This window comes from Cydia amplana, chromosome 1 (genome assembly GCF_948474715.1).
Source record: "Cydia amplana chromosome 1, ilCydAmpl1.1, whole genome shotgun sequence".
NCBI lineage: Eukaryota > Metazoa > Arthropoda > Insecta > Lepidoptera > Tortricidae > Cydia > Cydia amplana.
The window spans coordinates 10,423,367-10,448,329 of NC_086069.1; the positions used below are offsets into that span (position 1 = coordinate 10,423,367).

At 40.1% G+C, this 24,963-nt stretch overlaps 3 protein-coding genes across 9 annotated transcripts in view; 1 reads left to right on the plus strand and 2 right to left on the minus strand.

The window, feature by feature from the left end:
* The first annotated feature begins 2,578 nt into the window (after window positions 1-2,578).
* LOC134653073 (uncharacterized) lies at window positions 2,579-4,315 on the plus strand. 2 transcript variants are annotated; one of them, XM_063508368.1, is made up of 3 exons: window positions 2,579-2,750; window positions 2,977-3,110; window positions 4,143-4,315. In XM_063508368.1, exons 1-3 carry the CDS (start codon window positions 2,697-2,699, stop codon window positions 4,267-4,269), a joined length of 315 nt encoding a protein of 104 aa, XP_063364438.1. In that variant the 5' UTR covers window positions 2,579-2,696; the 3' UTR covers window positions 4,270-4,315. The 2 variants fall into 2 exon arrangements, 1 of the variants encoding a protein (XP_063364438.1); XR_010097234.1 differs by having other exon boundaries at window positions 2,585-2,750; window positions 2,977-3,090.
* A 171-nt stretch (window positions 4,316-4,486) lies between these two features.
* On the minus strand, window positions 4,487-10,973 carry LOC134653086 (uncharacterized). Of its 2 annotated transcripts, none has more exons than XM_063508391.1 (9): window positions 10,840-10,973; window positions 10,014-10,158; window positions 9,430-9,543; window positions 9,046-9,165; window positions 7,988-8,151; window positions 7,535-7,653; window positions 6,980-7,091; window positions 6,262-6,389; window positions 4,487-4,624 (listed from the first exon to the last, which is right to left on the minus strand). In XM_063508391.1, the coding sequence occupies exons 2-9, from the start codon at window positions 10,112-10,114 to the stop codon at window positions 4,511-4,513; spliced, it is 972 nt and encodes a 323-aa protein (XP_063364461.1). In that variant the 5' UTR covers window positions 10,115-10,158; window positions 10,840-10,973; the 3' UTR covers window positions 4,487-4,510. The 2 variants fall into 2 exon arrangements, with proteins under 2 accessions (XP_063364461.1, XP_063364453.1); XM_063508383.1 differs by having other exon boundaries at window positions 6,902-7,091.
* Window positions 10,974-16,647: 5,674 nt separating this feature from the next.
* The window catches only part of LOC134647559 (jupiter microtubule associated homolog 1-like), a 96,388-nt gene continuing 88,072 nt past the window's right edge, over window positions 16,648-24,963 (minus strand). For all 5 annotated transcript variants that reach the window (XM_063501914.1, XM_063501925.1, XM_063501932.1 and 2 more), the window contains exons 2-3: window positions 17,836-18,012; window positions 16,648-17,628 (exon numbers count right to left, since the gene is read on the minus strand). In XM_063501914.1, coding sequence (XP_063357984.1) covers window positions 17,420-17,628; window positions 17,836-18,012 — 386 coding nt within the window. In that variant the 3' untranslated portion in view covers window positions 16,648-17,419. The remainder of the gene's footprint in view (window positions 17,629-17,835; window positions 18,013-24,963) is intronic.

The window sequence follows — 24,963 nt, forward strand, 5'->3', positions numbered from 1 at the left end:
CAGCTGTGAGGTAGTCGAGAGGTGAGTCTGCGGTAGCCGGATTCCGGTAATCCGTTTAGCAGGCCGGCGGCGTTATGACATTCTACACTTCCAACCTGGAGCATAAGGTCCCGCTCTTGCGACTCCACTCTGGCCGGCCAATCAAGGCAAGCACAGAGGCGAGGGCCAGATGAAAACGCCCTCAGGAATAGGGGTCCGCGGTGTCGCTACTCACCGTCAGCTCGCCACAAGCTGCCCCCGCGGGGAGTAGGTACCTATAAAGTTTAATTATATGTATTTTAGAGATGCACCGGATATCCGGTTACTATCCGGCCGCTATTTTAGTATCCGGCCGGATACCGGATAGTGACCTACTATCCGGCCGGATACCGGATAGTAAAATTAACACATTTTGGGGTAAAAAATGGAATCTAAAAAACAGTCACGGTCATAATGCTAACGACACAGTAGATAGAAATGAATACGTAACCAATGTCACACAATACACTTATTTGTTTGCACAAAACATTAGCGCGCGCACTTGTAACTATAAACGAACTTATAGACCTCGAGCCAGGCGCAAATTTCGTCAGTCATCCAAGTGTCCAACAGTGTCCAACTATCCGTTGCATTTCTAATGTATTTCTTACCATATCTCGGGACCATGGCGTCCCGGACCTTTTTGGAGGCGTGCTTGGGGCCGAAGCCAACAGCGCAGAGTCCCTTTAAGACAACTTTGATATCATGTAGAACGCCTGCTGGAACCCATTCACGGGTACATCAATAGATACCCATGAACCGGTCTCAGCAGCAGGCATTGGGGCTAATGTAACAAAAATAAAAAGAGTTCATGGCTATGTATGAAGTTAGGCTAGGGTTGCCATATGTGTTCCCTGCGTGGGCGGGCGCGATGTGTAGCCAACGCGTCCAATGAGGTGAAGGGGTGATTTCCCCAAGAGTCGGGTCCGAGTCCAGACGGCCGCTGGCGAGGTTGCGGAAGAGTACTTCGGCGTTCCTGGGACCTCGCCTTATAGCAGCGAGGCGGCAACAGAGGGGTTTTAGTGGGTAAACCTGGGGTCTCATTAGCCCATGATTAATTTACAATGAAAAGAAAAAAAAAAAAAGAAAAACAATACATATTTATTTAACTCTTATTATACTATCGAAATCAAGCTGCCGGCTTAAAGGCATCTCTATCATCTATAAAATGATTTACAGTGTAGTACGCCTTACTCAACAAGGAGCGCTTAATGTGTGACTTAAATTTGTTAAGTGGTAAATTCGCTATATCAGTGGGAACTTTGTTATAAAAACGTGTACAGTTCCCGACGAAAGACGTACTAACCTTACGGAGGCGGTGGGCGGGCACAGCAAGTTTGGCAAGACGGGCCGGGATGGTTATGTGGGACTCCCTGTTGTGGGCTAATGAGACCCCAGTTTTACCCACTAAAACCCCTCTGTTGCCGCCTCGCTGCTATACGGCGAGGTCCCAGGAATGCCGAAGTACTCTTCCGCAATCATGTATAGAACGCCTGCTGGAACCCATTCATGGGTAGGTACATAGATAGATACCCATAAACCGGTTTCAGCAGGCATTGGAGGCTATTGTAGAAAAATGGAAAGAGTGTCTGATGGTTTAAATTTGGCTGGAAAATAAGAATAAGACTTGGCTATTACAAAGAGTATTATTATTATGATTACTATTAGTTATTATATTACTAGTTTATGATAGGTATACTTTTAAACCATTACTCGTTTTAATTAATAGATTAGATTCACTGTAAATCTATCATCGAATTTTAATTACTGTTCAAAGAAACACGTGTAGCATTCGAACGTGAAATTGACTTATTATGGTGACTAATTGATTTCAACGCTTAGTTAGGAACAATGTAAAAAATGTATTTACAGTACATATGGGGCTACTTTTCCGCACTAGTGCGTAAAATAGCACTTTCGTGTGATGTCGAAACTTTAAAGTGCCATATATATGTACTGTAAAACGTTGTTCGATACACGTGCGAATAGGTAATTCGCCACTCGTTTCGAATTTCCTTTTTTTGTCGCACATGTATCGAAAATAACTATTTTAATACATGCTTATATTGCCGACTTTACCTTTAGAAACCATCAACTATAGGTACCTACTGAAGAAGATTCTAATGAGCCCAACAACTACGATGTGGTTGCTATTTTTTGTTGCTGAGTAGGAAAGTATACCTATTACATTCAGACTTCATCATTGGAACAGCTCCAAGTTATCATATTGACCGATGACAAGTCCTCATTATACAAGCGTGAAGCAGTTTGTAAATTGACGACGCTGTTTGTAGGTAAACGGCGGATTCATACAAAATGCCTGCGACATATATATATATATATATATATATATATACCTACGAGATCTGTAAAGGGAATCGCTTGCCGTGAAAATCCTGGGTTCCTTTAAAACACTGAATCAAGAAAATGCCAAAATAAAAAGGATCTGAATATAATTTCTTCAAGAGCCTCTAAATACCCACAAAATCTGACGTCGACGCGTTACCGCACTATAAAACCATTAAAACGATAAGAAATTAATTGTTTCCCCATGTTTTATAAACAGCGATCGTTGGCTTCTTAATCGTTGTGTTGCCTCGACCGTGGCTGAACGCTTATAAATTTGCCCTAAACATAGATTAAACGCTATTGTTTCCGAACTATTTCACGTGGGCAGAATGAAGTTCGTGATTGTCCTCGCCGTAGCCATATTCGCTTTTGCTGCTGTTCAGGTGAATAATCTTATTACTATTTGAGCTGGTGCATTTATAATTTGTAAATAACTACAAAATACATAGATTATTTAATACCTCTTCAGATGTCTCATGTTTCATCAGCGGAAATTTTAGATCTCTATTCCAAATTCGATATAGTGTCCATTGTAAAAATTTTGTCGGCGACATAACGCGTAGTTTCGTCAAGTACCCTAACACTTTTCTGATGTGACACATTTTACAGTCGGCGCCAGTACCCGATGACAAGCCTGTAGACGCACCTGCCCTGCCGGCCGCCGCCCCAGCAGCGCCGGAGGCTGCACCGCGTGCTGAGTCGGAGACAACGACGGTCCCCGCGGTAAGCGCCGATCCTAATGGGTAACGGATCTGGGCTTTATATGCTTTAGGACCTTTAGGTATATGAGGAGGTATTTATGACAGATATCAGGGGTCGGCAAACCGCCGCGGCTCGCAAATAGCAGCAAGTTTCTAAACGGGCGGTGTTAAAAAGAATGACTAGAAAACCTCTTTAATGTTGTGAGAATAAGAGCATGTCAAGGTAATTTTGAACACCCCGGCCTACCACTTCTGCTGCCGACCATACAAAGCGGCACTTTTATTCCGAAAGAATCAACATTTGTGAATTTTTAATTTTCCTAAACCTGATTTCTACCATAGTTCTTTATAACCTTTTGAACGCCACAGACGGCAATTGACGTCAACGCAAAATCGTGACAACGACGCCAAAGACGGCATTTGCCGTCGATCGTTTTTTGATGAAAAGCTACTGAAAAACACCCCACTTTTAGGTTGGCATTATTTATTCACAAAACTAAATTTTACCCCCGTGAAGTCAGTGGCACGGCAAATGGATGCGCCGTTTGGCGTTCAAAAGGTTAAAAATTTGCCATGCTGGCCTGCATAATCGGACCTATAGTCCTGTTAGGGACGCTATAGTTTAACCCTTTAACCGCCAGAGTCTGATATATAAGACAATACATATCCAGCTCATTTCGCCACAGTCTGATAAATAAGACAAAGATCTGATTTGGTTTTTACAGCACATTTATAACTCCCGTAACTATGCCAACCTTACTTTGCGTGGTACAATTGCTGTCGGTGGCGACACGAGCACGCTCGATCAAAAATTGCTGGCGGTTAAAAGGTTAACACATTCTCTGCCAGCGCGAGCTACGCGCTACGTGCGTAGCAGATAACAGGGGAAAATCCTTATATAGCGAAAAGTGCCTACGAACAGAGAACCCGCCTAGCGGGTTGCTGGCAGTGAATGCGTTAAGTTCCTTCTCATGAAAATGTATTGTGAAAAGGCGGAATAGATAGGTGCAGGTGCAGGGGAAAGGTGCGCAGTTTACAAATGATTCGATTTTTCTTAAATTTTTCGCCCTAAAGAAAGCCGAAGGAAGTTCAGCACCGCCGACGACGCATCCTCCGAAATAGAAGAAGCCCACGGGTAGCTGACAAGTACACGACTCAAACGACTGCTAAAGACCCCGTCCAAGTCGTTTACTATGGGTGAAAATAACAAAACCCAACACGAATGTGTGTACAATATTTTGAAATAATAAATGAAATATAGAAATCTAGTTTTTTTTAACCCTTTGCCAGGTCACGAAGAAAAGGTGTGTTTTAATAAAAATAAAAATACCTACTTGAGTGTAATTGACTATTGTGTATCTATACGTTTTTGTGGCGTAATTGAGGCTATTTTTAAAATAATCAGGCATACGAAGACATAACTGTTTTATTCAAGATTCTTATCAGTTGACCGTGAAGAAGATAATATCCCGGTAGCTTCCTCGGGAAGGCAGTTCGACGGGCGGCAGCGCCACCGCCGCGGCGCTGCCCACACTGTAGCGGGTGCTCTCAGAATCCTGGAAACAAAACGTGAAACATTTAGGTGATAGGTACCTATCATTTCCATTGAACTATGGAGAGTCAGCCAAAGTTCTACCAATCCTTAAAAAACGCCGCTTCACTATGGTTTTACGCACCCCTTAAAAAAGCGGCCAAGTGCGAGTCGGACTCGCCCATGAAGGGTTCCGTATTTAGGCGATTTATGACGTATAAAAAAAACTACTTACTAGATCTCGTTCAAACCAATTTTCGGTGGAAGTTTACATCATATATTTTTTTTTAGTTTTATCATTCTCTTATTTTAGAAGTTACAGGGGGGGGGGGGGACACACACATTTTACCACTTTGGAAGTGTCTCTCGCGCAAACTATTCAGTTTAGAAAAAAATGATATTAGAAACCTCAATATCATTTTTGAAGACCTATCCATAGATACCCCACACGTATGGGTTTGATGAAAAAAAATTTTTTGAGTTTCAGTTCGAAGTATGGGGAACCCCAAAAATTTATTGTTCATTTTTTATTTTTGTGTGAAAATCTTAATGCGGTTCACAGAATACATCTACTTACCAAGTTTCAACAGTATAGTTCTTATAGTTTCGGAGAAGTGGCTGTGACATACGGACGGACAGACAGACAGACAGACATGACGAATCTATAAGGGTTCCGTTTTTTGCCATTTGGCTACGGAACCCTAAAAACGCCGCTTCACTATGGTTTTACGCAGTTACGCACCGCGCGCGCGTAAGCGCTGGTGGCCTAGTGGTAAGAGCGTGCGACTTGCAATCCGGAGGTCGCGGGTTCGAACCCCGGCTCGTACCAATGAGTTTTTCGGAACTTATGTACGAAATATCATTTGATATTTACCAGTTGCTTTTCGGTGAAGGAAAACATCGTGAGGAAACCGGACTAATCCCGATACGGGCCTAGTTTACCCTCTGGGTTGGAAGGTCAGATGGCAGTCGCTTTCGTAAAACTAGTGCCCACGCCAATTACTGGGATTAGTTGCCAAGCGGACCCCAGGCTCCCATGAGCCGTGGCAAAATGCCGGGACAACGCGAAAAATGAAAAAAAAAAAAAGTTACGCACCGCACCGGATTTTCTAGGTACCTATTGTTCACAAAATATAGTCTATGGCGCCTGGTTTTCCGTACCGCATATTCTGTGACCATACGAGTCCTACCTACCTTACCTACCTACCTAGACTATTCCGTTCCATAATTACAGCCCGTGTGGGGTGCGCCTAACCAGAGGGATTCTACGCCTTGCAGCAAAGGTTCTGTCTCATACTTTGCTTGCCTCACCCACCATAAGGATGAGGAACTTCTTCATCAATAATATGTATTTAATATGTATTATGTTGTTGTGTATGTATATGTAGGTAACAAACATACCTACGTCACTTTTGGCAGAAAAATATAATTATAATTAGCTCGGCGGTCGGCGTTCGAAGGCGGTAGTAAGTCAACCAAAAAGGTTCTTAACAAAGACATTTGGTTAAGAGTATAAAATAGTTGGTCAACCAATTTGCCAGTAAATAAGAACAAAAAAAACTTCACAGAACAAAAATTCTTTTGGGTGCTAGTACTAGTGTAAGACAAAGATAGTATAATTCTCTCTGTCTATGTTTGAAATGAGACAGTCCTTTGACTGACCTGTTGCTGCGGCCCATGTCTGCTAGGTTCGCCCGAGAGAGGCACCGACCGTGGCTCGCGCGCCCGCTTTCTTCTGACGGCCCGTTTGGAACCGTCGAAACGCTTCTTGCCTGCGGCACTCGACTGGTCTATTCAAAAAAAATTAAAAATAACTGGTCACATTTCCGCAAAAAATAAGGTGAATCTAAATCGCTCCGAGAAATCAGTTTGTTGTCAGTGGTGCATACAGACAGCTTAAGAAATCTTCGCTGAAAACACATCATGATTAGATATCATAATAGGTATAGTAGGTATATATATTAACAAGTATTATTATTTTAACAAGAGTTTATTAATCCGTGGAGCGCCCAGAACACAGAACAGTATGGAGTTAGTAGGTATCACACACACGTTAGTTAAGAGTAAAATACTTACTTAGAACGAAGTTATTGCTATTACTATTGCGGTGACTCATATAAAGATTTCTGTCTTCGAATTTATAGCAGATAGTATATGACTGATACTGGGCTTTGAACCTTTGCCTCACTGTTTAATAATGAGAGTTCTTCTCATGAGTTCCGTTCGGTAGGTACTTCGCGTACCCATCGGCACACTGATCGCATAAACTTTGATAGACTTCTAGTAAGCCTTCTGTACGAACCGTCGGGCACCTCCATTGAACGAGCTGGTCTCGCCTGGTCACATGTCGGTATTAGGCCAGTGGGTTTTCTGTACGAACCATCTGACTTGTCGGGTCCTGCGAACAGCGTAGGCGGCGAGGCGCTTCGAGTTAGGGACGAACGCCGGCGCTCTATCAGACGCACCAGGTTATCCAAAGCTATTTGTTTGGTCTGTAAACGAGGAACTTACATGCAGAAACAGATTGGTGAACACATTAATTCTTTAATTTTCACAATATTTGGTGACTGATTAAAAAATATCAAATAATTTCAAAATTTCCATAGGTAAGGGATGATGGAGGTTTGCTCAAATCAGTGATTCTATACCAAACGGACAGCCTGCGCACAGTTCCACAAGTGGACATCTTCGTCGATCACTGCATGGTAAGAGTATCTTATATCACAAGTGATTGCCAGGGGATACGGGAGCAATCCCTAATTTCCACCTTTCTCCTATTATTATTACTTAATTAAATATTTATAGACAGCTTTTTGGTTAGAGAATCGCTATTTCTTCAAGCTAGGCTATAGGTATTTTGCGGAGGAAGTTTACAATAGGTACCTCCTAATCTAAAGGGTAGAAATAAACGGGTAACTTATCAAACGGAACCCACCTTAACTTCTTCCAACAAAGGGGCTAAGGCTGTCGGGTCGGTGGAATCTTTGAGGGCTTCCCAACTCAAATAAAATTTTCGGTCCGCCAGTCGAATGGAATTCTCCAGTTCGCGTGTTTCTATACGAATAAGAACATACATTTATCCTCTCAAATAAAGAGCACAGTTGACACGTCAGCAGAATACTTTCCCTCATAGTTCATTATCATAAACTGCGAGCATCATTGCTCGTCCTATTGTTGCCCTCATACCTCATAAAATCTCATTATAAATTCACCAGTTCTCTTTGAAACTGGCCAATGAGCTGATTAGGCGCGCGTTCGCGTCATCATGTTGCGCCCGTCCGCGTCAAGTCAGGTCAAGTCGCGCGCGTTGCTCGTTACTCGCCTCCGCCGCCAACGCGGCGAACACAATAAGCGCCTCATTTAAACACTCAAAATAAAATAAACTCACCAGTTTCCTTGAGGTTGGCGAGGTGCGCGACAAGCTGCTTCTTCTGTGCTCGAACGGCGCGGCGCTGGACGCGCGTGCGCGTCACTACGTCGTGGGCGTTTCGCGCCTCCGCCGCCAGCGCGGCAAGTTCACGCGCTTCATCTTCTAAACGCTTCTCAAGTTCACTGAACACATTAGTTACAATCAGCATTAAATAGTAGCCGATGAAACAACGCGCCAAAAGTATCTGATATTTCGGATAACTTGACTTTTGGCGCGTTGTTTCATAGAACCATCACTTTTTGTTAAGCTGATAGGTACAGAATGGTAGATGACTCTTGACGCGTTGTTTGATCCGCTAGTTTTGATGCTGACTGTATAACAATAGAAAGGTAGTTTACATTTTATCCAGTGCAGATTTATTCAATACGAAGTAAAATAAACAAACAAAGAGGTAAAAAAAATGCAACTATGACTTATTGATGTTATCAGAAAAGATCTAAACGCCTGTCGGGTAGATGGAGATGTCCAGTATATATAGAACGAAGTGGAAAAAAAAGTATCTAGATAACCTGGTAGACCAGTATATTGATATACAGGTGGCCCATTTAGATCGGTCAGTATGGGAAAATCTGAAACTATAAGACATACGACGATCTCTTCTTAGGAACCATGTCATCGATTTTAGTAACAAGAAAAACTGCATTCATACATTTAATTTTTTTATGTAAAATGTATTGAAAAAAATGGTGGCCATTTCGAAAACATACTAAAATAAATTAAAGGATATATGAATACAATGCATTTTATTCATTTCAGACATCATGTTTCATAGTAACATTTACTGCTTAAGACCTACACAATCGATATCTAAATAGAAATAATTTTAGATATTTTTTTTAAAAACGTCCAGGTTCGATTCCCGAGCTGAGTACACATTTTTTTTTAATGTATGAATGCAGTTTTTCTTGTTACTAAAATCGATGACATGGTTCCTAAGAAGAGATCGTCGTATGTCTTATAGTTTCAGATTTTCCCATACTGGCCGATCTAAATGGGCCACCCTGTATATACCTGACCTTGGATATTCGCCAGTGATTTTCCCATAAGATTGGATGTTTCTTATCACCTCGACCAGATGGTGTAGTTGGTTGCAGAATTCGGGTAGTTGCTCCGGCGTCAGGCATTGCCCGCTGTATCTATGTATCATTTTTACAATTATATCGATTAAACGCCTTTTTTATAAACACTGATGTTACCTATACTGTAAATTTGATCTAATTTTTTATTTCCAAATATCATTGACGAAATATATATTGTTTTGGTGCTTCCGTATTGCAGTTATACTCGTATAACGTTAAACTGCCGGTGTAGATTGGTGTACCTAGATTCACCATTTCAATATAAAGGAGAAAGATATATGATCATGAAAATACCTTCCTGTAGAGAACATATTTTCTAACCTCAAATCGATGTTAGCGCCAAGGGGATTCCGTGAAGAAGTAACAGAGGGCGCTGCGTCTTCGTCGTCGGTCATTGTGCTCTCGCTGTTGCTGATGGTACTTGGAAACATAACCCTGTTTATTAAGCTGTTTTAGCCGGCCTATCCAAGGTTACTATCGCTTCGACAACGAAACGCTTTGTCTCTCTATCACTCTTTAATAGTGCGACAGTGACAGTTACGTTTCGATTCGATTGCTACGAAGCGTAAGCGATTGGCATGTTGGCCACGCGCCTACGCGGCCAGATCGTTGCCTATTACCGCCTGAAGCGGGTATAGTTAGCCGGGGCAACTATAGTAAAACTAATTTTCTTACAGTTGGGTTACCGCGAGTGAATTCGCCGCTAGGGGCGCTCGGCGGATTGAAATCGGTGCCGCGCTTCGGCAATGTGGCATAGCTCATAACGTTCGGTGCATTACGGTGCGGATTGCGCGGTACCGCGCGCAATCAGCGTTCCGTTACCGCGTCAACGTGACAGCGTGACGGAGCCTTAACCCCCTTTGTTTAATAGCATTACGTAATTTAAGGGGCATTAAAGGCCTTACCCGCTAGAAGTGGAAAGCCGTTTTTCAAATGTGTTGTTACCGCCGCGCAGTTTCCCCAGTAGTCGACCCAGCAGACGCATTTGCCTCCTCCCACCCTCCATTCGACTGGGTGGAAGATCCGTTACGATATGGTGTCGTGGTGGTGCTGGCGAAAAAATAATAGGAGCGAGTCTATTACCCCCAATTCCTATAAAAATATAGGCGAATCCAATTGCGCTTGGAGGGCAGCATGCTGCTTGTGGTCTAACAGTTCTGTGATATTAACCACATCATAGATTCCATCAATTTTCAGCATAAATCTAGCCACATGCTGTTACAGTCAGCAGCAGAAGTTGCTAAGTGGGCGAGGTGTTCAAAATGATCTTGAAGAAACTTTATTGTTAACATTTTCCACGCCGTGTCAAACACAAAAGCTATCACTCACACGCCACATCATTGAAGTGTCAAAACTGAAGTTGAACTTTATGTATATGCACGTAGATCGATGTTGCTCTGTGTTCTGTGACCGATTAATCGGTCTTTGGCGTTGAACCTACGGCGCGGATATATCGGTCATTGGCGTCCAAAAGGTTAAGAGCGTGTCTAGGTAATTATGACACCTCGCCCGCTTAGCAACTTCTGCTGCTGGCTGTACTGTAACATACGTCAGAAAGATCTATTACCTACTTACAATCTAATGAGTCCCGCACATCATGAAGAAACGACTACCTTACATCGTATATAAAAAATAGGTCTTTTTTACCGGCTCAATCGTACAACGAACTGGCATGGGCATCCACTCCACTTTACCATTGCGTAGACGTACACAAGTGAAATAGTTGCTTACCTTTTATAAGGATTTTTGATGAGGTGAAAACGACATGGATGTTTTTATTTTGCACAAATCCATTTTTATGAAAAAGTGTTCATGTTATTGAATAAAACAGCACTCAAGCCATTTTACGCGATGTCAAGTGTCTGTCAGTCTGCTTGAAGTTTGACAGTTCCGTCAAAATATGGCCAGTGTTGATTGTATCAAGTTTTTCAGCGACAAGTTTGATAAACCTTAAAGCCCCTACCACACCGCACCGCGACCTTGGTGAGAAAGACTCATCTCTTTCTCGCTCTCACTTATGGGTGCGGCGCACCAAGGTCGCGGTGCGGTGTGCGGTGCTCATGACTCTTCTTGTTGGGAGTACAGTCAGCAGCAGAAGTTGCTAAGCGGGCGAGGTGTTCAAAATTACCTTGACGCGCTCTAAGGTGACGGTAGAGGTGGGTAAATTTTCAGATTCTGTCAATTTACCCCATTTCACACACAAGCGCACTTCACGCACACTACCTCACTTTACTGGGACAGGTCACTGACCCATCAAGTTTTTTTTTAAGATAGCGTTTTGAGTTTATAGTGGCCTCCTTTTAGGAAAAGCGTTCCATTGAAAGAAGAAAGAGAAACAATACATTTAATCTTGCTTTCCTTGTCTGTTCATGTCACACGTGACGTATTTAAATTCTAATAATTCATTTTTCTACTCCAGCACTTAAATGTGTCAATTAAATGACTGACAGTGATATCTAAAGCAATGTCATTTGAATGATTTGTCTATAGGCTCATAAGATGACTGCTAGCAGTCATCTTATGAGTATAATACAACTGCTTTATTTTTTTTAAAGATACAAGTTCCGATCATCTTGATTGAAAGAGGTATGTTTTCATTTACAATAATAACTCTTTTTTTTTTTAAATAATAACTCAATTTTTTTTTTTTTTTTTGCTGCAGCTGTCATAGAAAAAGTAATGTATGCAACAGCTCATAATTGGTTCTTAAAATTCTCGGGTCTTTTTTTACAAAACTCGACTACGTCTCGTTTTGTAACTTCGACCCTAGAATTTTAAGAACCCTTATTATATCACTGTTGCATAAACTACTATTGGTTGTTGACAATTTTCTACATTATGGCTTTGTCGAGATACGCGTTTTCTAAAGTTAAACCGAATAAAACCAGATGTCATTAAGTCAGATGTAAAATTTTATTTACTACTCTATACGACTTTTCATAAGGCTCAAAATCAATTAAATGAGAATTTAAATAAATAAAGTTCCGGCAGGGTGCAAAATTTAATTAAGGCGGACAAAATAAAATTTGAAAATATATGGAAACAGTGTTGGCTAATGTACCCCTAATATCTTTACCGATTTACTTTTATGTGGTATATTCGCCTTTTGTTTCACTATTAAATTAATACAATTAAAATAAAAAAATATTATACCGGTATTCCAGCGGTATTATTTCAGTGCTGAAGCGATTATCTTCGATCGTAGCCTTGATAATGTAGGTGTTGATAGTTACTTACGGCGGTAGGAGCGGCAATGAACCCCGTGCAGAGTAGAACGTGAGGTGCGTTGGGATAAGTGCATATATCTACTTATAATTCTTTGGCTGGTTGGTAACCCTCTATATTTTATTTTTTGTTTTACTGTTATTAGGTTAAGGGAGTTTTAGGGAGTGAAAAAAAAATGATTTTCGTTTTATGCGCTCGCGTGATTGCCGATGGATTATAATTAGACAAAAGAACTTGTTTTCCACGCATCGAATGTAGATCCCTATGACACTTCCTCCAAGTCTTCTCCAATAATGTTTATACCGTATTTTAATTACCTACCTTAAATGTTACATTTCTAAATATTTTTTTTGTGCTATACATACTTCAAAAAAATCGCTGGAGGCCTAGCGGTAAGAGCGTGCGAATTGCAATTCCGGCTCGTACCAATGAGTTTTTCGGAACTTATGTACGAAATATCATTTGATATTTACCAGTCGCTTTTCGGTGAAGGAAAACATCGTGAGAAAACCGGACTAATCCCAATAAGAGCCTAGTTTACCCCCTATGGGTTGGAAGGTCAGATGGCAGTCGCTTTCATAAAAATTAGTGCCCACGCCAATTTATGGGATTAATTTCCAAGCGGACCCCAGGCTCCCATGAGCCGTGTCAAAATGCCGGGACAACGCGAGGAAGATGATGATGATGTGACACATACTTCCAAAAAAATCTACAAATATTTTACGTGACAACTGCTTATAAGTAAATATTATGTAGGTACACTTATAAAGTATAAAGTAGAAAATATCTTATAGGTACATAATATAAAAACCGATCATGTACGAGTAGGATTCACTATGGGTTCCACAGTTACACATTTTTATTGCATATTTTTTGTTTAAGACCAACTCACCTATTATAGGACATAGGTCTTCCATTAATCTTTTGGCGTTGAACTATTTTTTGTATATGTATTTATGTAATACAATTCTGAGTTAGGTTATGGTACATTTTTGCTCACCTACTTATAATTATGTATTATATCTGATATGTCACATGATACCAAAAATCGCCGCAAAGTTAAAAGTTCATTTATTTACGTTACTCATCTTCGGATCACCGACTTACTACTTCCTTACTTGACATATGTGTACTAAATTTCAATTGAACTAGTCCAGTAGTTACGGTGAAAATTGGCATTAACAAAATGGCAGACACACGAGTGATCTTATAAGGAAGATTATTTTCCTTGAGTGAATGGTATGCATTTACCCCAATGCACCTCACGTTCCACGCGGCGCGGCGTAATCTGGCCCCTATTTCACCACGGTGACAGGTACGACAAAAACATCACTGTTATTGACGCCATAGGCATCCATGGACTACAGTTACCGCTAACACTGATTTAAACTTTCACGATTTTTACACATTATTAAATTGTACAACGGAACCGCAAAACGTTCAAGCGGATAAACAAGACCAAGTGCGGGTAGTTCGAAAAACTCGCGCGGTTAGAAGATGCTGATGTCAACTTAAGCCAGTCTTCTCCGAGACCACGGGGACAACGCCGTCCTCGAAACGTCGGAGGTAAATCTTAAAACTTAGATACGCGATTAAGTCCCGTTGTACAATTTAATAATACAGTTACCGCTTACCATCGGGCGGGCCGTATTCGTGTTTGCCACCGTCATTGTACCTATTATTAAAAAAAAAATTTATTATATCGGATAAAACAGACATTTCTCTCGCGAAAAAATCTTGTGACAATTGTCACAAGATTTTTCAAAGAATTTTCGGTAAGTCTTGACAGGAAATGAGTTCTGTGTCGCAATTTCGATACAGTTGCCGTGTTTCTTGTGACAATTGTCATTAGCTTCGCAAAATAAGAATTTTTTAGTGGCAATATAATGGAGTTTATTTATTTATTAAAATGTTGGTGGCAAACAAGCACATCGCCCGTCCGATGGTAAGCGGTTACCGTAGCATATGGAGGCCTGTGACGTCAGCAACAGTGATGTCGACAACTGTCGCACCTGTCGCCGTGGTCGTGGTGAAATAGGGGCCAGTAAGTACCTAATAATCGCAGTGGTCTTAAGTGTCACAGACCCTACTGGCGCTTAAGTCCTTTATGACAATTTCTGCCTATTTTAAATTGTTCAAAAAAAAAGAAACCGGATAATTATATCGGACTACCGAATTTTTACGAGAATCAGTTGAGAAATGTGATATGCAAAGGAGAAGAATTCGGACATACGAAAGCATTTTTGCCCAAGTTGAAACGGAGACCTTCGCCAACGCTCGGTCAATGATGGTTTAGGTACAGCTAGCTGCAGAGAAAAGGTACCACCCCTGCATACAATTATCTATCTGGTCGTACCTTTTCTCTGCAGCTGACTGTACACCTATAAAAATGGTTGTCCCTGCTGTAATTTTATACCGGTACCGTACTTTGTATTTCAACCGGTATAGTTTTACCTTCAAAACGAACCGGTATTGATAAATAATAACGGTACCATACCGCTTATACCGTAAAGAAAGCATGATGCAGTCTCTGCTTTGCACAATTATTGTGTGGACAAAATTCTTATAATCACCGAAACATACCTACGCACATAATGTCATTGAAATAAAACATTGTTATTTTATAGTAAATTTATATAATACTCGATATATACACATAACAATAACCAGACCGCAGCGGTATTAGCCTGTAAGCTTCATCTCTTGTCTCCAAATCCTCAAAACCTAGTTAGTACTAAATGCTGGTCTTGCTTGCTATTCTTGAAGATTATGGCTTGTTTCTTGATTATTGAGAACAGCACGTAATCGCACACATATAGACGGAACGAACGGCAACAAAGTAGGTGTAGACACTAAGACTTTCAGGTATTAAACGAATTACGCTTCGTATTAATAGGTAAGTAATATTTAAATGAATATATAATATTCTCTAACGTAAATACAAGATTACAATTGACATCAAATGTCATTGACGTACAGAAGTCATATACTTTTTTTTAATGACGCAAAATTGATACCAGCATAATGAAAATCAATCCCAATCAGTAAAACGAGTCTTTAAACTTTTTTCATTTTAAGCGGGTTTTGAAGGAACAAGTTACTTAAATTCAATTGTAATTGTATTGTTTTAGGATAGTTTACTGCTGTTTTCGATCGTTACGACCTGTAAATAACAACAAATCAAATTTTAAATAAATTTCTTTACCCTATTTTTTGAAATACAATTTATCTACTGGTATACATTTTCGTATGCGTATATGATGAAATGTCTAAATAATGTCAAAAACGAGCTACGACGACGTACACGTCTACTTCGATCCAAGGCCAGCGGCCATCTGACTCGAAGAAGAATTTTGAGTGATGTCGTCAATGTATGGAAATTGTACGAAAGTTTACATTTGGGATTGAATTTCTGTGTTGTATTTGTGAGTAAAAATATAAGTAGATAATAATTTGCTAGTTTAGTTATCTAGCTTTCAAAATCACACAACAACTCAATTACTGTTAAAGGCAAAACTGTAATGCGTGTTGCTCAAACGGAACTCCATATTTTGATTTTTGGATACTTTTAGTGTCGATTTGTAGAGAATTACAGCAAATAAAAAATATTATGCCGTGAAGAGCCGGTACACGGCTTCTTCGTGAACAAATTTACGTATAATTTAATGCAGTTATTAAACATTTCTTGAACAAATTGATTGCACAAAGTGAGCTCTAAATCGAAAACGTCATATACCGTCCCCTTAACAATAAAGTCGCGTCAAGATCATTTTGAACACCTCGCCCGCTTAGCAACTTCTGCTGCTGACTATACGCAGGTTATATGCAATATAAGAATCTAGCAAACGTCGCTATAAAGCGCTGCGCGACTAAAAAGTTAAAATTAGAATGGAACCCTCGAAAGAAAACATTAAAATTTAGAATCACACGTTGGCACCGGCCAATGTCTTCGTATGAAGTCCATGAGTGGTATCTTTAGTCACCACCATGATGCGGTCGACTCATTTACTTATAACTGACTCTTAAACTTAACCTTTTCGACGCCGTGTCAAACACAAAAGCTGTCACTCAGACGCCACGTCACCGAAGTGTCAAAACTGAAATTGAACTTTATGCATATGCACCTAGGTTTATGTTGCTCTGTGGTCTATGACCGATTAATACGTCTTCGGCGTTGGACCTGCGGTGCGTATATATCGGTCATTGGCGTCCAAAAGGTTAAACATGCTAAGTTTGTACCGAGTATAACGCACGACTTCCGATGCAGTTTATACCAGTAGCATGGTGTTAGTGTTAGGAACTACTAAAACAAAATTGTTTTAATGGTGTTTTAATTCATATAAAAATACAATTATAATTATCAATATACATAATCGCATTCTTTGCCGTAGCGTAGGCCATCATTAATAAAACTAAATGCAAAAGATCGTAACCTTTAAGTACAACATTATGTCAACGTGGAGGCACAAGTCAGTCAGAGCCGACACAAGCTCTCAACCTTAAAGATTTCATACAACACTAAAATAGAGAAACAACTAGGGGCTCCGTACCAAGCATAATCAGACTTGTCATCTCTGTAAGAAACTGGGGAATGTTTTTTAAACAGCTCTCGCTGAGCTTTCTTTTTCAAAAGTTTATAACGTGTATGGTACAGAACCCGGTGTAAACATTACAAATACGTTTTTGGCCAATAAAAGTTAAAATTATCAAAAATTTTGTGACAAGTTATCTAATAGAGAGTTGGCTAGTAAAGTTTTGCTTTGACAAAAGCTCAAAATGCAGTGGTTAAATATAGAATAATCTCCTAAAATAATACTAGTACCGAAAGTTACATGTTCAGTAAAAATAGAAATTGCATTCTGCGAGGATTAAAAAAGTACCAATGCAACACCGGCTTACTTTAAGCAAATACGCTAAGAAAACTAACATGGGACCAGAACGACACCACTCCAAACAAAACAACCGAAAATCTTAGCTTTTCGTAACAAAGGCACGTTTGACAAATAGGCTAAATAGAAAAAAATTGTATTACTGGTCCCAGCGAGAATATGTTAACGCCACGAAACCAAGCTATGGGTGTCCAGTTTTACCAGAGCCCGGAGGAGAACCCGCCCGGGGGCACACGGACGCGCTTCGGAGGCTCCGGCTGGGCGGCCGCCACGGGCTCCGGCTTGGCTGGCTCGGCGGCCGGCGCTTCAGTCTTGGGTTGAGCTTCGGGAGTTGGGGCTGGTGCTGGAGCTTCTTGCCCATTCTGAGCCGGAGCGTTGCCATTCTGGGGATGATGCTCGCCGAGAGCTGAAAAGGTCGAATTGCAAAATCAAACAAGGAATTTAAACATAACATGAACTTTTTGGATCGGGCCGTGGTGCAGTTCAAACGCTGCACACCCGTAAATGGTGTCTTGCATCTTACTCAATCTTTGAACTCAGTTGCTTTATTTTTCTTACAAATATTTTTTTACATAAAATAAATGGTATTGTATTTAGAGAATTAAGAACTTACATGTTGCATACGCAGCGGCAGGATTTTGGCGACGACCGCGTGGCGGCTCCGGGTCCCCTCCGAAAATGTCAGTATGTCCGCCGCCCGGGGGGCGGAGCACCCTGCTGGATACACGGGTTTCGTCACCGAGGCCAACGTTGAACGGTACTGAAGTCATTGTGTTATGTAGATATGTATCTGGAAAGATTAAAAGGAGTTTTATGAACAAAATGCACAAGTACAAAAAAATAAAAATAAATACTCTTCGGTGTATTTTTTCTCCTAAAGATAGCATTTTTTATTTTTACAGTTTACGTCCAAAATATATTATTAAAGAAAGAAAATTCAGAGTTGTTTTAATTTCTTATCTTGAACCGAATTTAATTTCGTATTTGCTATGAGAACATTGTTGTGCTCGATAAGTCAGAACAACGATCTACCAAAAGAACTACCTATATTAAAAACTCATAATCTGTGGACATACAACGCCTGTACAATTAGGTACCTTCAATCATATCTTACACAGGCTGCAATACAAGCGTGTCACATATAATTTTTTGTTCTTTTATTCGTACAAGGAATATGTGACATAAGATAATGCGAAACGCTTTCTTAACATTTTAGACAACCTCTCCACGATCAAAGAATACAATAGACGTAAATCCTTGCTACAAAGAAAATCTAAGAATTCCCATCAAATTGGTGGAATCTAGTATTGTTGAAACATAAGTATAGGAAATTCAAGTTATATTTAAGCAAGTAATAAAAGGTTTAGTGACGCACCGTCACAGTTGAGATCTAGTTTATGACAATACGACGCGAAGCCGTAAAACTGTCTAATCTTGTATTTTGTAATCCAGTTTTGTTTACACGAACAAGCTGGTTCAAATTAATCCGTGGTTAAAGTAAAATACTTACTCCTATTTCTATATTTCCATCATGTTGAATACTATACGTTTTGATTTTATTTGATAAAACTATGCGCATTACTTGGTCATTACAGTGACCGTTATGGTTATTGTTATTACAGTATAATGGCTCTTATATCGACCCGTCATATTTTTGTGCTAGTTCTCTATAGTTTTGGTCACATCGATCCACTAATGTTAGTGGCTAATGAGCCTCACCTATTTTACGCCACTATTATACAGGGTGCCCAGTAATTAATGGATAACCATCTAACCACCATCAGGGCACCTTAGGCTGGTCCAGAAAATGCACTTATAGGTCTAGTAAAAGTTTCGTGGTTTTCGCGATAATCGAACTTTTCTGTCTTTTTAGGGTTCCGTAGCCAAATGGCAAAAAACGGAACCCTTATAGATTCGTCATGTCTGTCTGTCTGTCTGTCCGTCTGTCCGTCTGTCTGTCCGTCCGTATGTCACAGCCACTTTTCTCCGAAACTATAAGAACTATACTGTTGAAACTTGGTAAGTAGATGTATTCTGTGAACCGCATTAAGATGTTCACACAAAAATAGAAAAAAAACAATAAATTTTTGGGGTTCCCCATACTTCGAACTGAAACTCAAAAATTTTTTTTTCATCAAATCCATACGTGTGGGGTATCTATGGATAGGTCTTCAAAAATGATATTGAGGTTTCTAATGTCATTTTTTTCTAAACTGAATAGTTTGCGCGAGAGACACTTCCAAAGTGGTAAAATGTGTGTCCCCCCCCCTGTAACTTCTAAAATAAGAGAATGATAATACTAAAAAAAATATATGATGTACATTACCATGTAAACTTCCACCAAAAATTGGTTTGAACGAGATCTAGTAAGTAGTTTTTTTTTATACGTCATAAATCGCCTAAATACGGAACCCTTCATGGGCGAGTCCGACTCGCACTTGGCCGCTTTTTAATAGCTAGCACCATACTTCAAATTTAGAAAAGTGCGTTTATCTCGAAAACCACAAAACTTTTACTAGACCTATAAGTGCATTTTCTGGACCAGCCTAAGGTGCCCTGTCGGTGGTTAGAAGGTTATCCATTAATTACTGGGCACCCTGTATGTTATAAGTCGCCCCCGACTGTCGGCAATAGAGTCTAAGTAAAAAAGAGAAATCACACTGAATTAATTCCACCAGTCCTTAACTTCATAGGAACTGCTAAAGATTAAAAAACAACGCTCGGGTATAATAAATAGAATTGCTACAGATGTAGTGACTAGTGATTAATCCTTTCCTATCATATTTTCGCGGAAACGTATCAACCTATGAATGTGTCATATTATTTCAGTTAGTCTCAGTACACAACGCACTGAGACTGACTTAAGTAGCATCTATACATATAATAACGCTGAAGAGGGTCGAAAGTCTGTACATGGAAGATATTCGAAAAAAAGTTGGTTGGGGATACTTAGAATCGAGAACAGAACACGTTCCAACAGTTTTTAGAATTTTTGTCTGTTTGTCTGTTTATCTGTTTGTCTGTTTATCTGTTTATCTGTTTATTTGACCGCGCATCACGTGAAAACGGCTGAACGGATTTTGATGCAAACTTTACTAATCTGTCAAGAAACTCCCTGGCCCTATTTTAGGCTAGAAAAATTCAACCCCTAAAAGGGGGGGTGGCCACTACACTCAATTAACTTATGTTTGCATCTGAATCTTATGGCGCTAACTTAAGAAAGTGGTGCATACTTTTTTTTTGTGTATGTACTTTGTAAAAAAAAAACAACATTTTTCTTAGTCAATGTCAAACGTCTTTAAAAAATACATATTAAATCACATTTATAGACGGGTCTGTCGCGGGTTTATTGACAATAATTAACATTATGTGAAGTGGGTGGTTTGAAAATATGATGTCTACCCCAAACTTTTTCATACACTTTACGTCGGGTAGTTGCACAAATCTCTGTTTTGACATTTTGTTGGGACATCAGTTAGCTGCGACCATGACCAGTGAAACCTGTGTCGAAACGTCGGTAAATAAAGGTAATAAATTAAATTGCGAGATAGGCCCGTCTATAAATGTGAGTTAATATGTGTTCGAAACGCGAAAGTTTTTAAATTTTAAATAGGTATTAAGTTTTTGTAAATGTCAAACAATTTGGGACTTGCATTTTAAACGCGTTACCATACCTTTCCGAAAAAAACGAATTTTTCGCGAAATTCTCGCAACGTATTGAGGTTACAAGGTAGCACGGTCTCAGGAATCTGAGGAAGAATCGGAGACGTTCACGCAGTGCGAAGAACGGTTGACCGCTCAGCGGATTCGCACGACAGACGCGCTCGACGGTAAGTACTGTAGTGCATCAGCGGGTACTGGAGAGCCCAGCACACACATCAACCTACATTAATACTATTGTTCTGTGTTTAAGCACTGACAGCCTGGACGCTTCGGGCCTTCCGCCCTAGGCGGAACTCGGCCTTCGGCCTTCGCACTTAGACACTTATACTATTGTTCCGTGATTAAGCACTGACATCCAGGACGCTTCGGGCCTTCGGCCTTACGCGGAGCTCGGCCTTCGGCTTTCGCATTAGATATCCACACCAAAATTCAACCATTGCGGCGGTGTCCTTGACATAGCCTCTCTCAATTTTTTCTATCAAAAAAATTCGCGCTCGCTACGCTCGCGTTTTTACCTTTTAAGGTTAAGCCTAAGTACTTTGATAAAGGTGGCATTCTGGGCACCCTACCGAGCGACTACTACTACGACGGACGCTTCGGGCCCTCGGCCCTAAGCGGTGCTCGGCCTTCGGCTTTCGCATTTAGATGCTGATACCATTGTTCTGTGATTAAGCACTGACATCCTGGACGCTTCGGGCCTTCGGACCTACATGGAGCTCGGCCTTCGGCTTTCGCATTAGATATCCACACCAAAATTTCACGTAAACCACTGCGGCTATGTCCCTGACATAGCCTCTCTAATTTTTTTTCTATCAAAAAAAATTCGCGCTCGCTACGCTCGCGTTTTTAATACGATTTTAAAGGTTAAGCCCACTTTGATAAAGGTGGCATTCTGGGCACCCTACCGAGCGACTACTACTACGACGGACGCTTCGGGCCCTCGGCCCTAAGCGGTGCTCGGCCTTCGGCTTTCGCATTTAGATGCTGATACCATTGTTCTGTGATTAAGCACTAACATCCTGGACGCTTCGGGCCTTCGGACCTACATGGAGCTCGGCCTTCGGCTTTCGCATTAGATATCCACGCCAAAATTTCACGTAAACCACTGCGGCTATGTCCCTGACATAGCCTCTCTAATTTTTTTTCTATCAAAAAAAATTCGCGCTCGCTACGCTCGCGTTTTTAATACGATTTTAAAGGTTAAGCCCACTTTGATAAAGGTGGCATTCTGGGCACCCTACCGAGCGACTACTACTACGACTTAAGCATTGACATCCTGGACGCTTTGGGCCTTCGACCCTACATGAAGCTCGGCCTTTGGCTTTCGCATTAGATATCCACACCAAAATTTCACGTAAACCACTGCGGCTATGTCCCTGACATAGCCTCTCTAATTTTTTTTTCTATCAAAAAAAATTCGCGCTCGCTACGCTCGCGTTTTTGATACGATTTTAAAGGTTAAGCCTAATTTGATAAAGGTGGCATTCTGGGCACCCTACCGAGCGACTACTACTACGACTTAAGCTCTGACATCCTGGACGCTTCGGGCCTTTGGCCCTACGCGGAGCTAGGCCTTCGGCCTTCGCAATTAGACACTGATACTATTGTTCTGTGCTTAAGCACTGACAGCCTGGACGCTTCGGGCCTTCGGCCCTACATGGAGCTCGGCCTTCGGCTTTCGCATTAGATATCCACACCAACGTTTCACGTAAACCATTGCGGCTGTGTCCCTGACAACATTTCTCTCATCTTTTCTATCAAAAAAAATTCGCGCTCGCTACGCTCGCGTTTTTAATACGATTTCAAGGGTTAAGCCCTATTTTAATAAAGATGGCATTCTGGGCACCCTACCAAGCGACTACGACTTAGGCCAATTTATAATTAAACATTTTTTTACACTGTTAAAAGTAATCCCCGGTACATACATATATGTAGATATTTAGTTGTGCATACATAAACATAACTGTAAATAAAGTGTAAATACTCGGCCTCAAGTTTTTGATATCTATAATATTCTCCTTTCCTCTAATCTTACTTCTAACTAATATAATATTAGACCTAAATTCGAAAGTTTGTTAGGAAGTATGGATTTCTATGTGTATAATTCTTAATTTTTCATGCTCAGAATGATTTGACTGGAGGACAATTGGATAATTGGATGATATTTTCCATGGACATGATTTGGATAGGTACAGTCAAGAACGTAAAAATACAAAGTAGTACTGTATTGTCCGTTATACACCTACTATAACTCTGTGTCGTTTAAATCACGTCTAATATTGGAATAAGGGCGAAAAAAACTATTGGTTTTGGAGTGTAGTTTTGTTTAGTGGTAAGTACCTTCTACCTAATTGTAAAATATTTTATCTGGACTTCAGTCCGCTAATCGTAACCAGATGGTTACGATGGTTACGACAGATGTCAACTTTACTTCAAGTTCCGCCTCCAGGGGAGAGAAAGAGAAATTAGGGATGAATTAGCTTACTGACACAGACCGAATTCCACGCGGGCGGAGCCGCGGGCACAGCTAGTGATAAATAAGAATGTTTCCGAGAAAATACGATGGGAAAGGATTGTTCACTACATCTATACGACTCTAGACGTACGATACTCTTCAAACCATACAATACAACAATAACACAATTTGCAGCTCTGTTATTCCTAAGTGGTGATTTCTACTACGATTGGAAGTTTCAAATATTTTCAGACTCCTGCTCTAATTGAATGAATGAACTTAATATGTACCTAGTTAAATCGACTTAAGTACATAATATTATAATCTTAATTCGACGTACAATTAAGCCCTCAAGGGCCAAAAATTAAGACATGTGGCCTCATTATTAATGTTGTATGTATGATTAAAAAACCGTATGTTCTCTAGTAGTTCTAGTAATACCCATGCTTATGCCCTCTTGGCAAGCCGGCGTTTGAAAACATGTGCTGAGAATGATGAAACTATGCGACGGCATCGTTTGAATTAACATGAATTAAGATCGGAACAGAAAGCTCATTAATTATCATGATAATTGTGTCGCCATATCTCAAGGAATAATGGGTGCATTGTATTACTTGCTATAATGGAATATATTTGAATACAGAATATATTTTTATTCGCGTAGTTCACAAGGCTTCATTAAGGGAGAATATAACTTAAGAGATAATATAACGAAAGCTTAACTTGCAAAATATAAGCTATAAAAAACAAACTGTTCAAAATGGACGTTCGAGTTGATGATTATGGTTCAATAAAGGGGCGAATATGTTGGCTACGTAAGTACGTACCTATAATTATATTTTCCGTCTACTATTCAAATGCCTATTCCATTGTCATAGGGCCTAGCATTAGGTACATTTATTAGCATGGCACACTGATATTTTTGTTAACTTACAGAATTGAAAAATATAATACTGAGAACAGTGATATCTCAAGGAATAATGGGTGCATTGTATTACTTGCTATAATGGAATATATTTGAATACAGAATATATTTTTATTCGCGTAGTTCACAAGGCTTCATTAAGGGAGAATATAACTTAAGAGATAATATAACGAAAGCTTAACTTGCAAAATATAAGCTATAAAAAACAAACTGTTCAAAATGGACGTTCGAGTTGATGATTATGGTTCAATAAAGGGGCGAATATGTTGGCTACGTAAGTACGTACCTATAATTATATTTTCCGTCTACTATTCAAATGCCTATTCCATTGTCATAGGGCCTAGCATTAGGTACATTTATTAGCATGGCACACTGATATTTTTGTTAACTTACAGAATTGAAAAATATAATACTGAGAACAGTGTAAATTCTCACGGTAAGTTTATCATCTGTGACAATCTTCAACAACACAGCCCAGAAAGTAGGTAGGTAATTTTAATATTGCTCAACCTCTAAGTAAGATCAATTTTTGCTAATAAATAAAATCGATTCACTGATTCAGACAGTCACTTTTCTCATTACAGTAGGTATACTATGACTAATTCAAAGTGACGTAAAAACTAATGTTATTTTTATTGCGCTTTGTGACTAAGACGATAAGGTTTGTTATAGTTCGATATGCTTTACGATTTGCAAAT

Bases quoted from the DNA above. Each gene is read 5' to 3' on its own strand.
- LOC134653073 (XM_063508368.1), top strand. From the start codon at position 2,697: ATGAAGTTCGTGATTGTCCTCGCCGTAGCCATATTCGCTTTTGCTGCT. The intron at 2,751-2,976 runs GTGAATAATCTT...CACATTTTACAG, and splicing joins TCGCTTTTGCTGCTGTTCAG to TCGGCGCCAGTACCCGATGA. The intron at 3,111-4,142 runs GTAACGGATCTG...TTCGCCCTAAAG, and splicing joins GTAAGCGCCGATCCTAATGG to AAAGCCGAAGGAAGTTCAGC.
- LOC134653086 (XM_063508383.1), bottom strand. From the start codon at position 10,114: ATGGAGGGTGGGAGGAGGCAAATGCGTCTGCTGGGTCGACTACTGGGG. The intron at 7,092-7,534 runs GTGGGTTCCGTT...CCTCGTTTACAG, and splicing joins CTTTGTTGGAAGAAGTTAAG to ACCAAACAAATAGCTTTGGA. The intron at 6,390-6,901 runs GTTCGTACAGAA...TTTTTTGAATAG, and splicing joins TTCAATGGAGGTGCCCGACG to ACCAGTCGAGTGCCGCAGGC.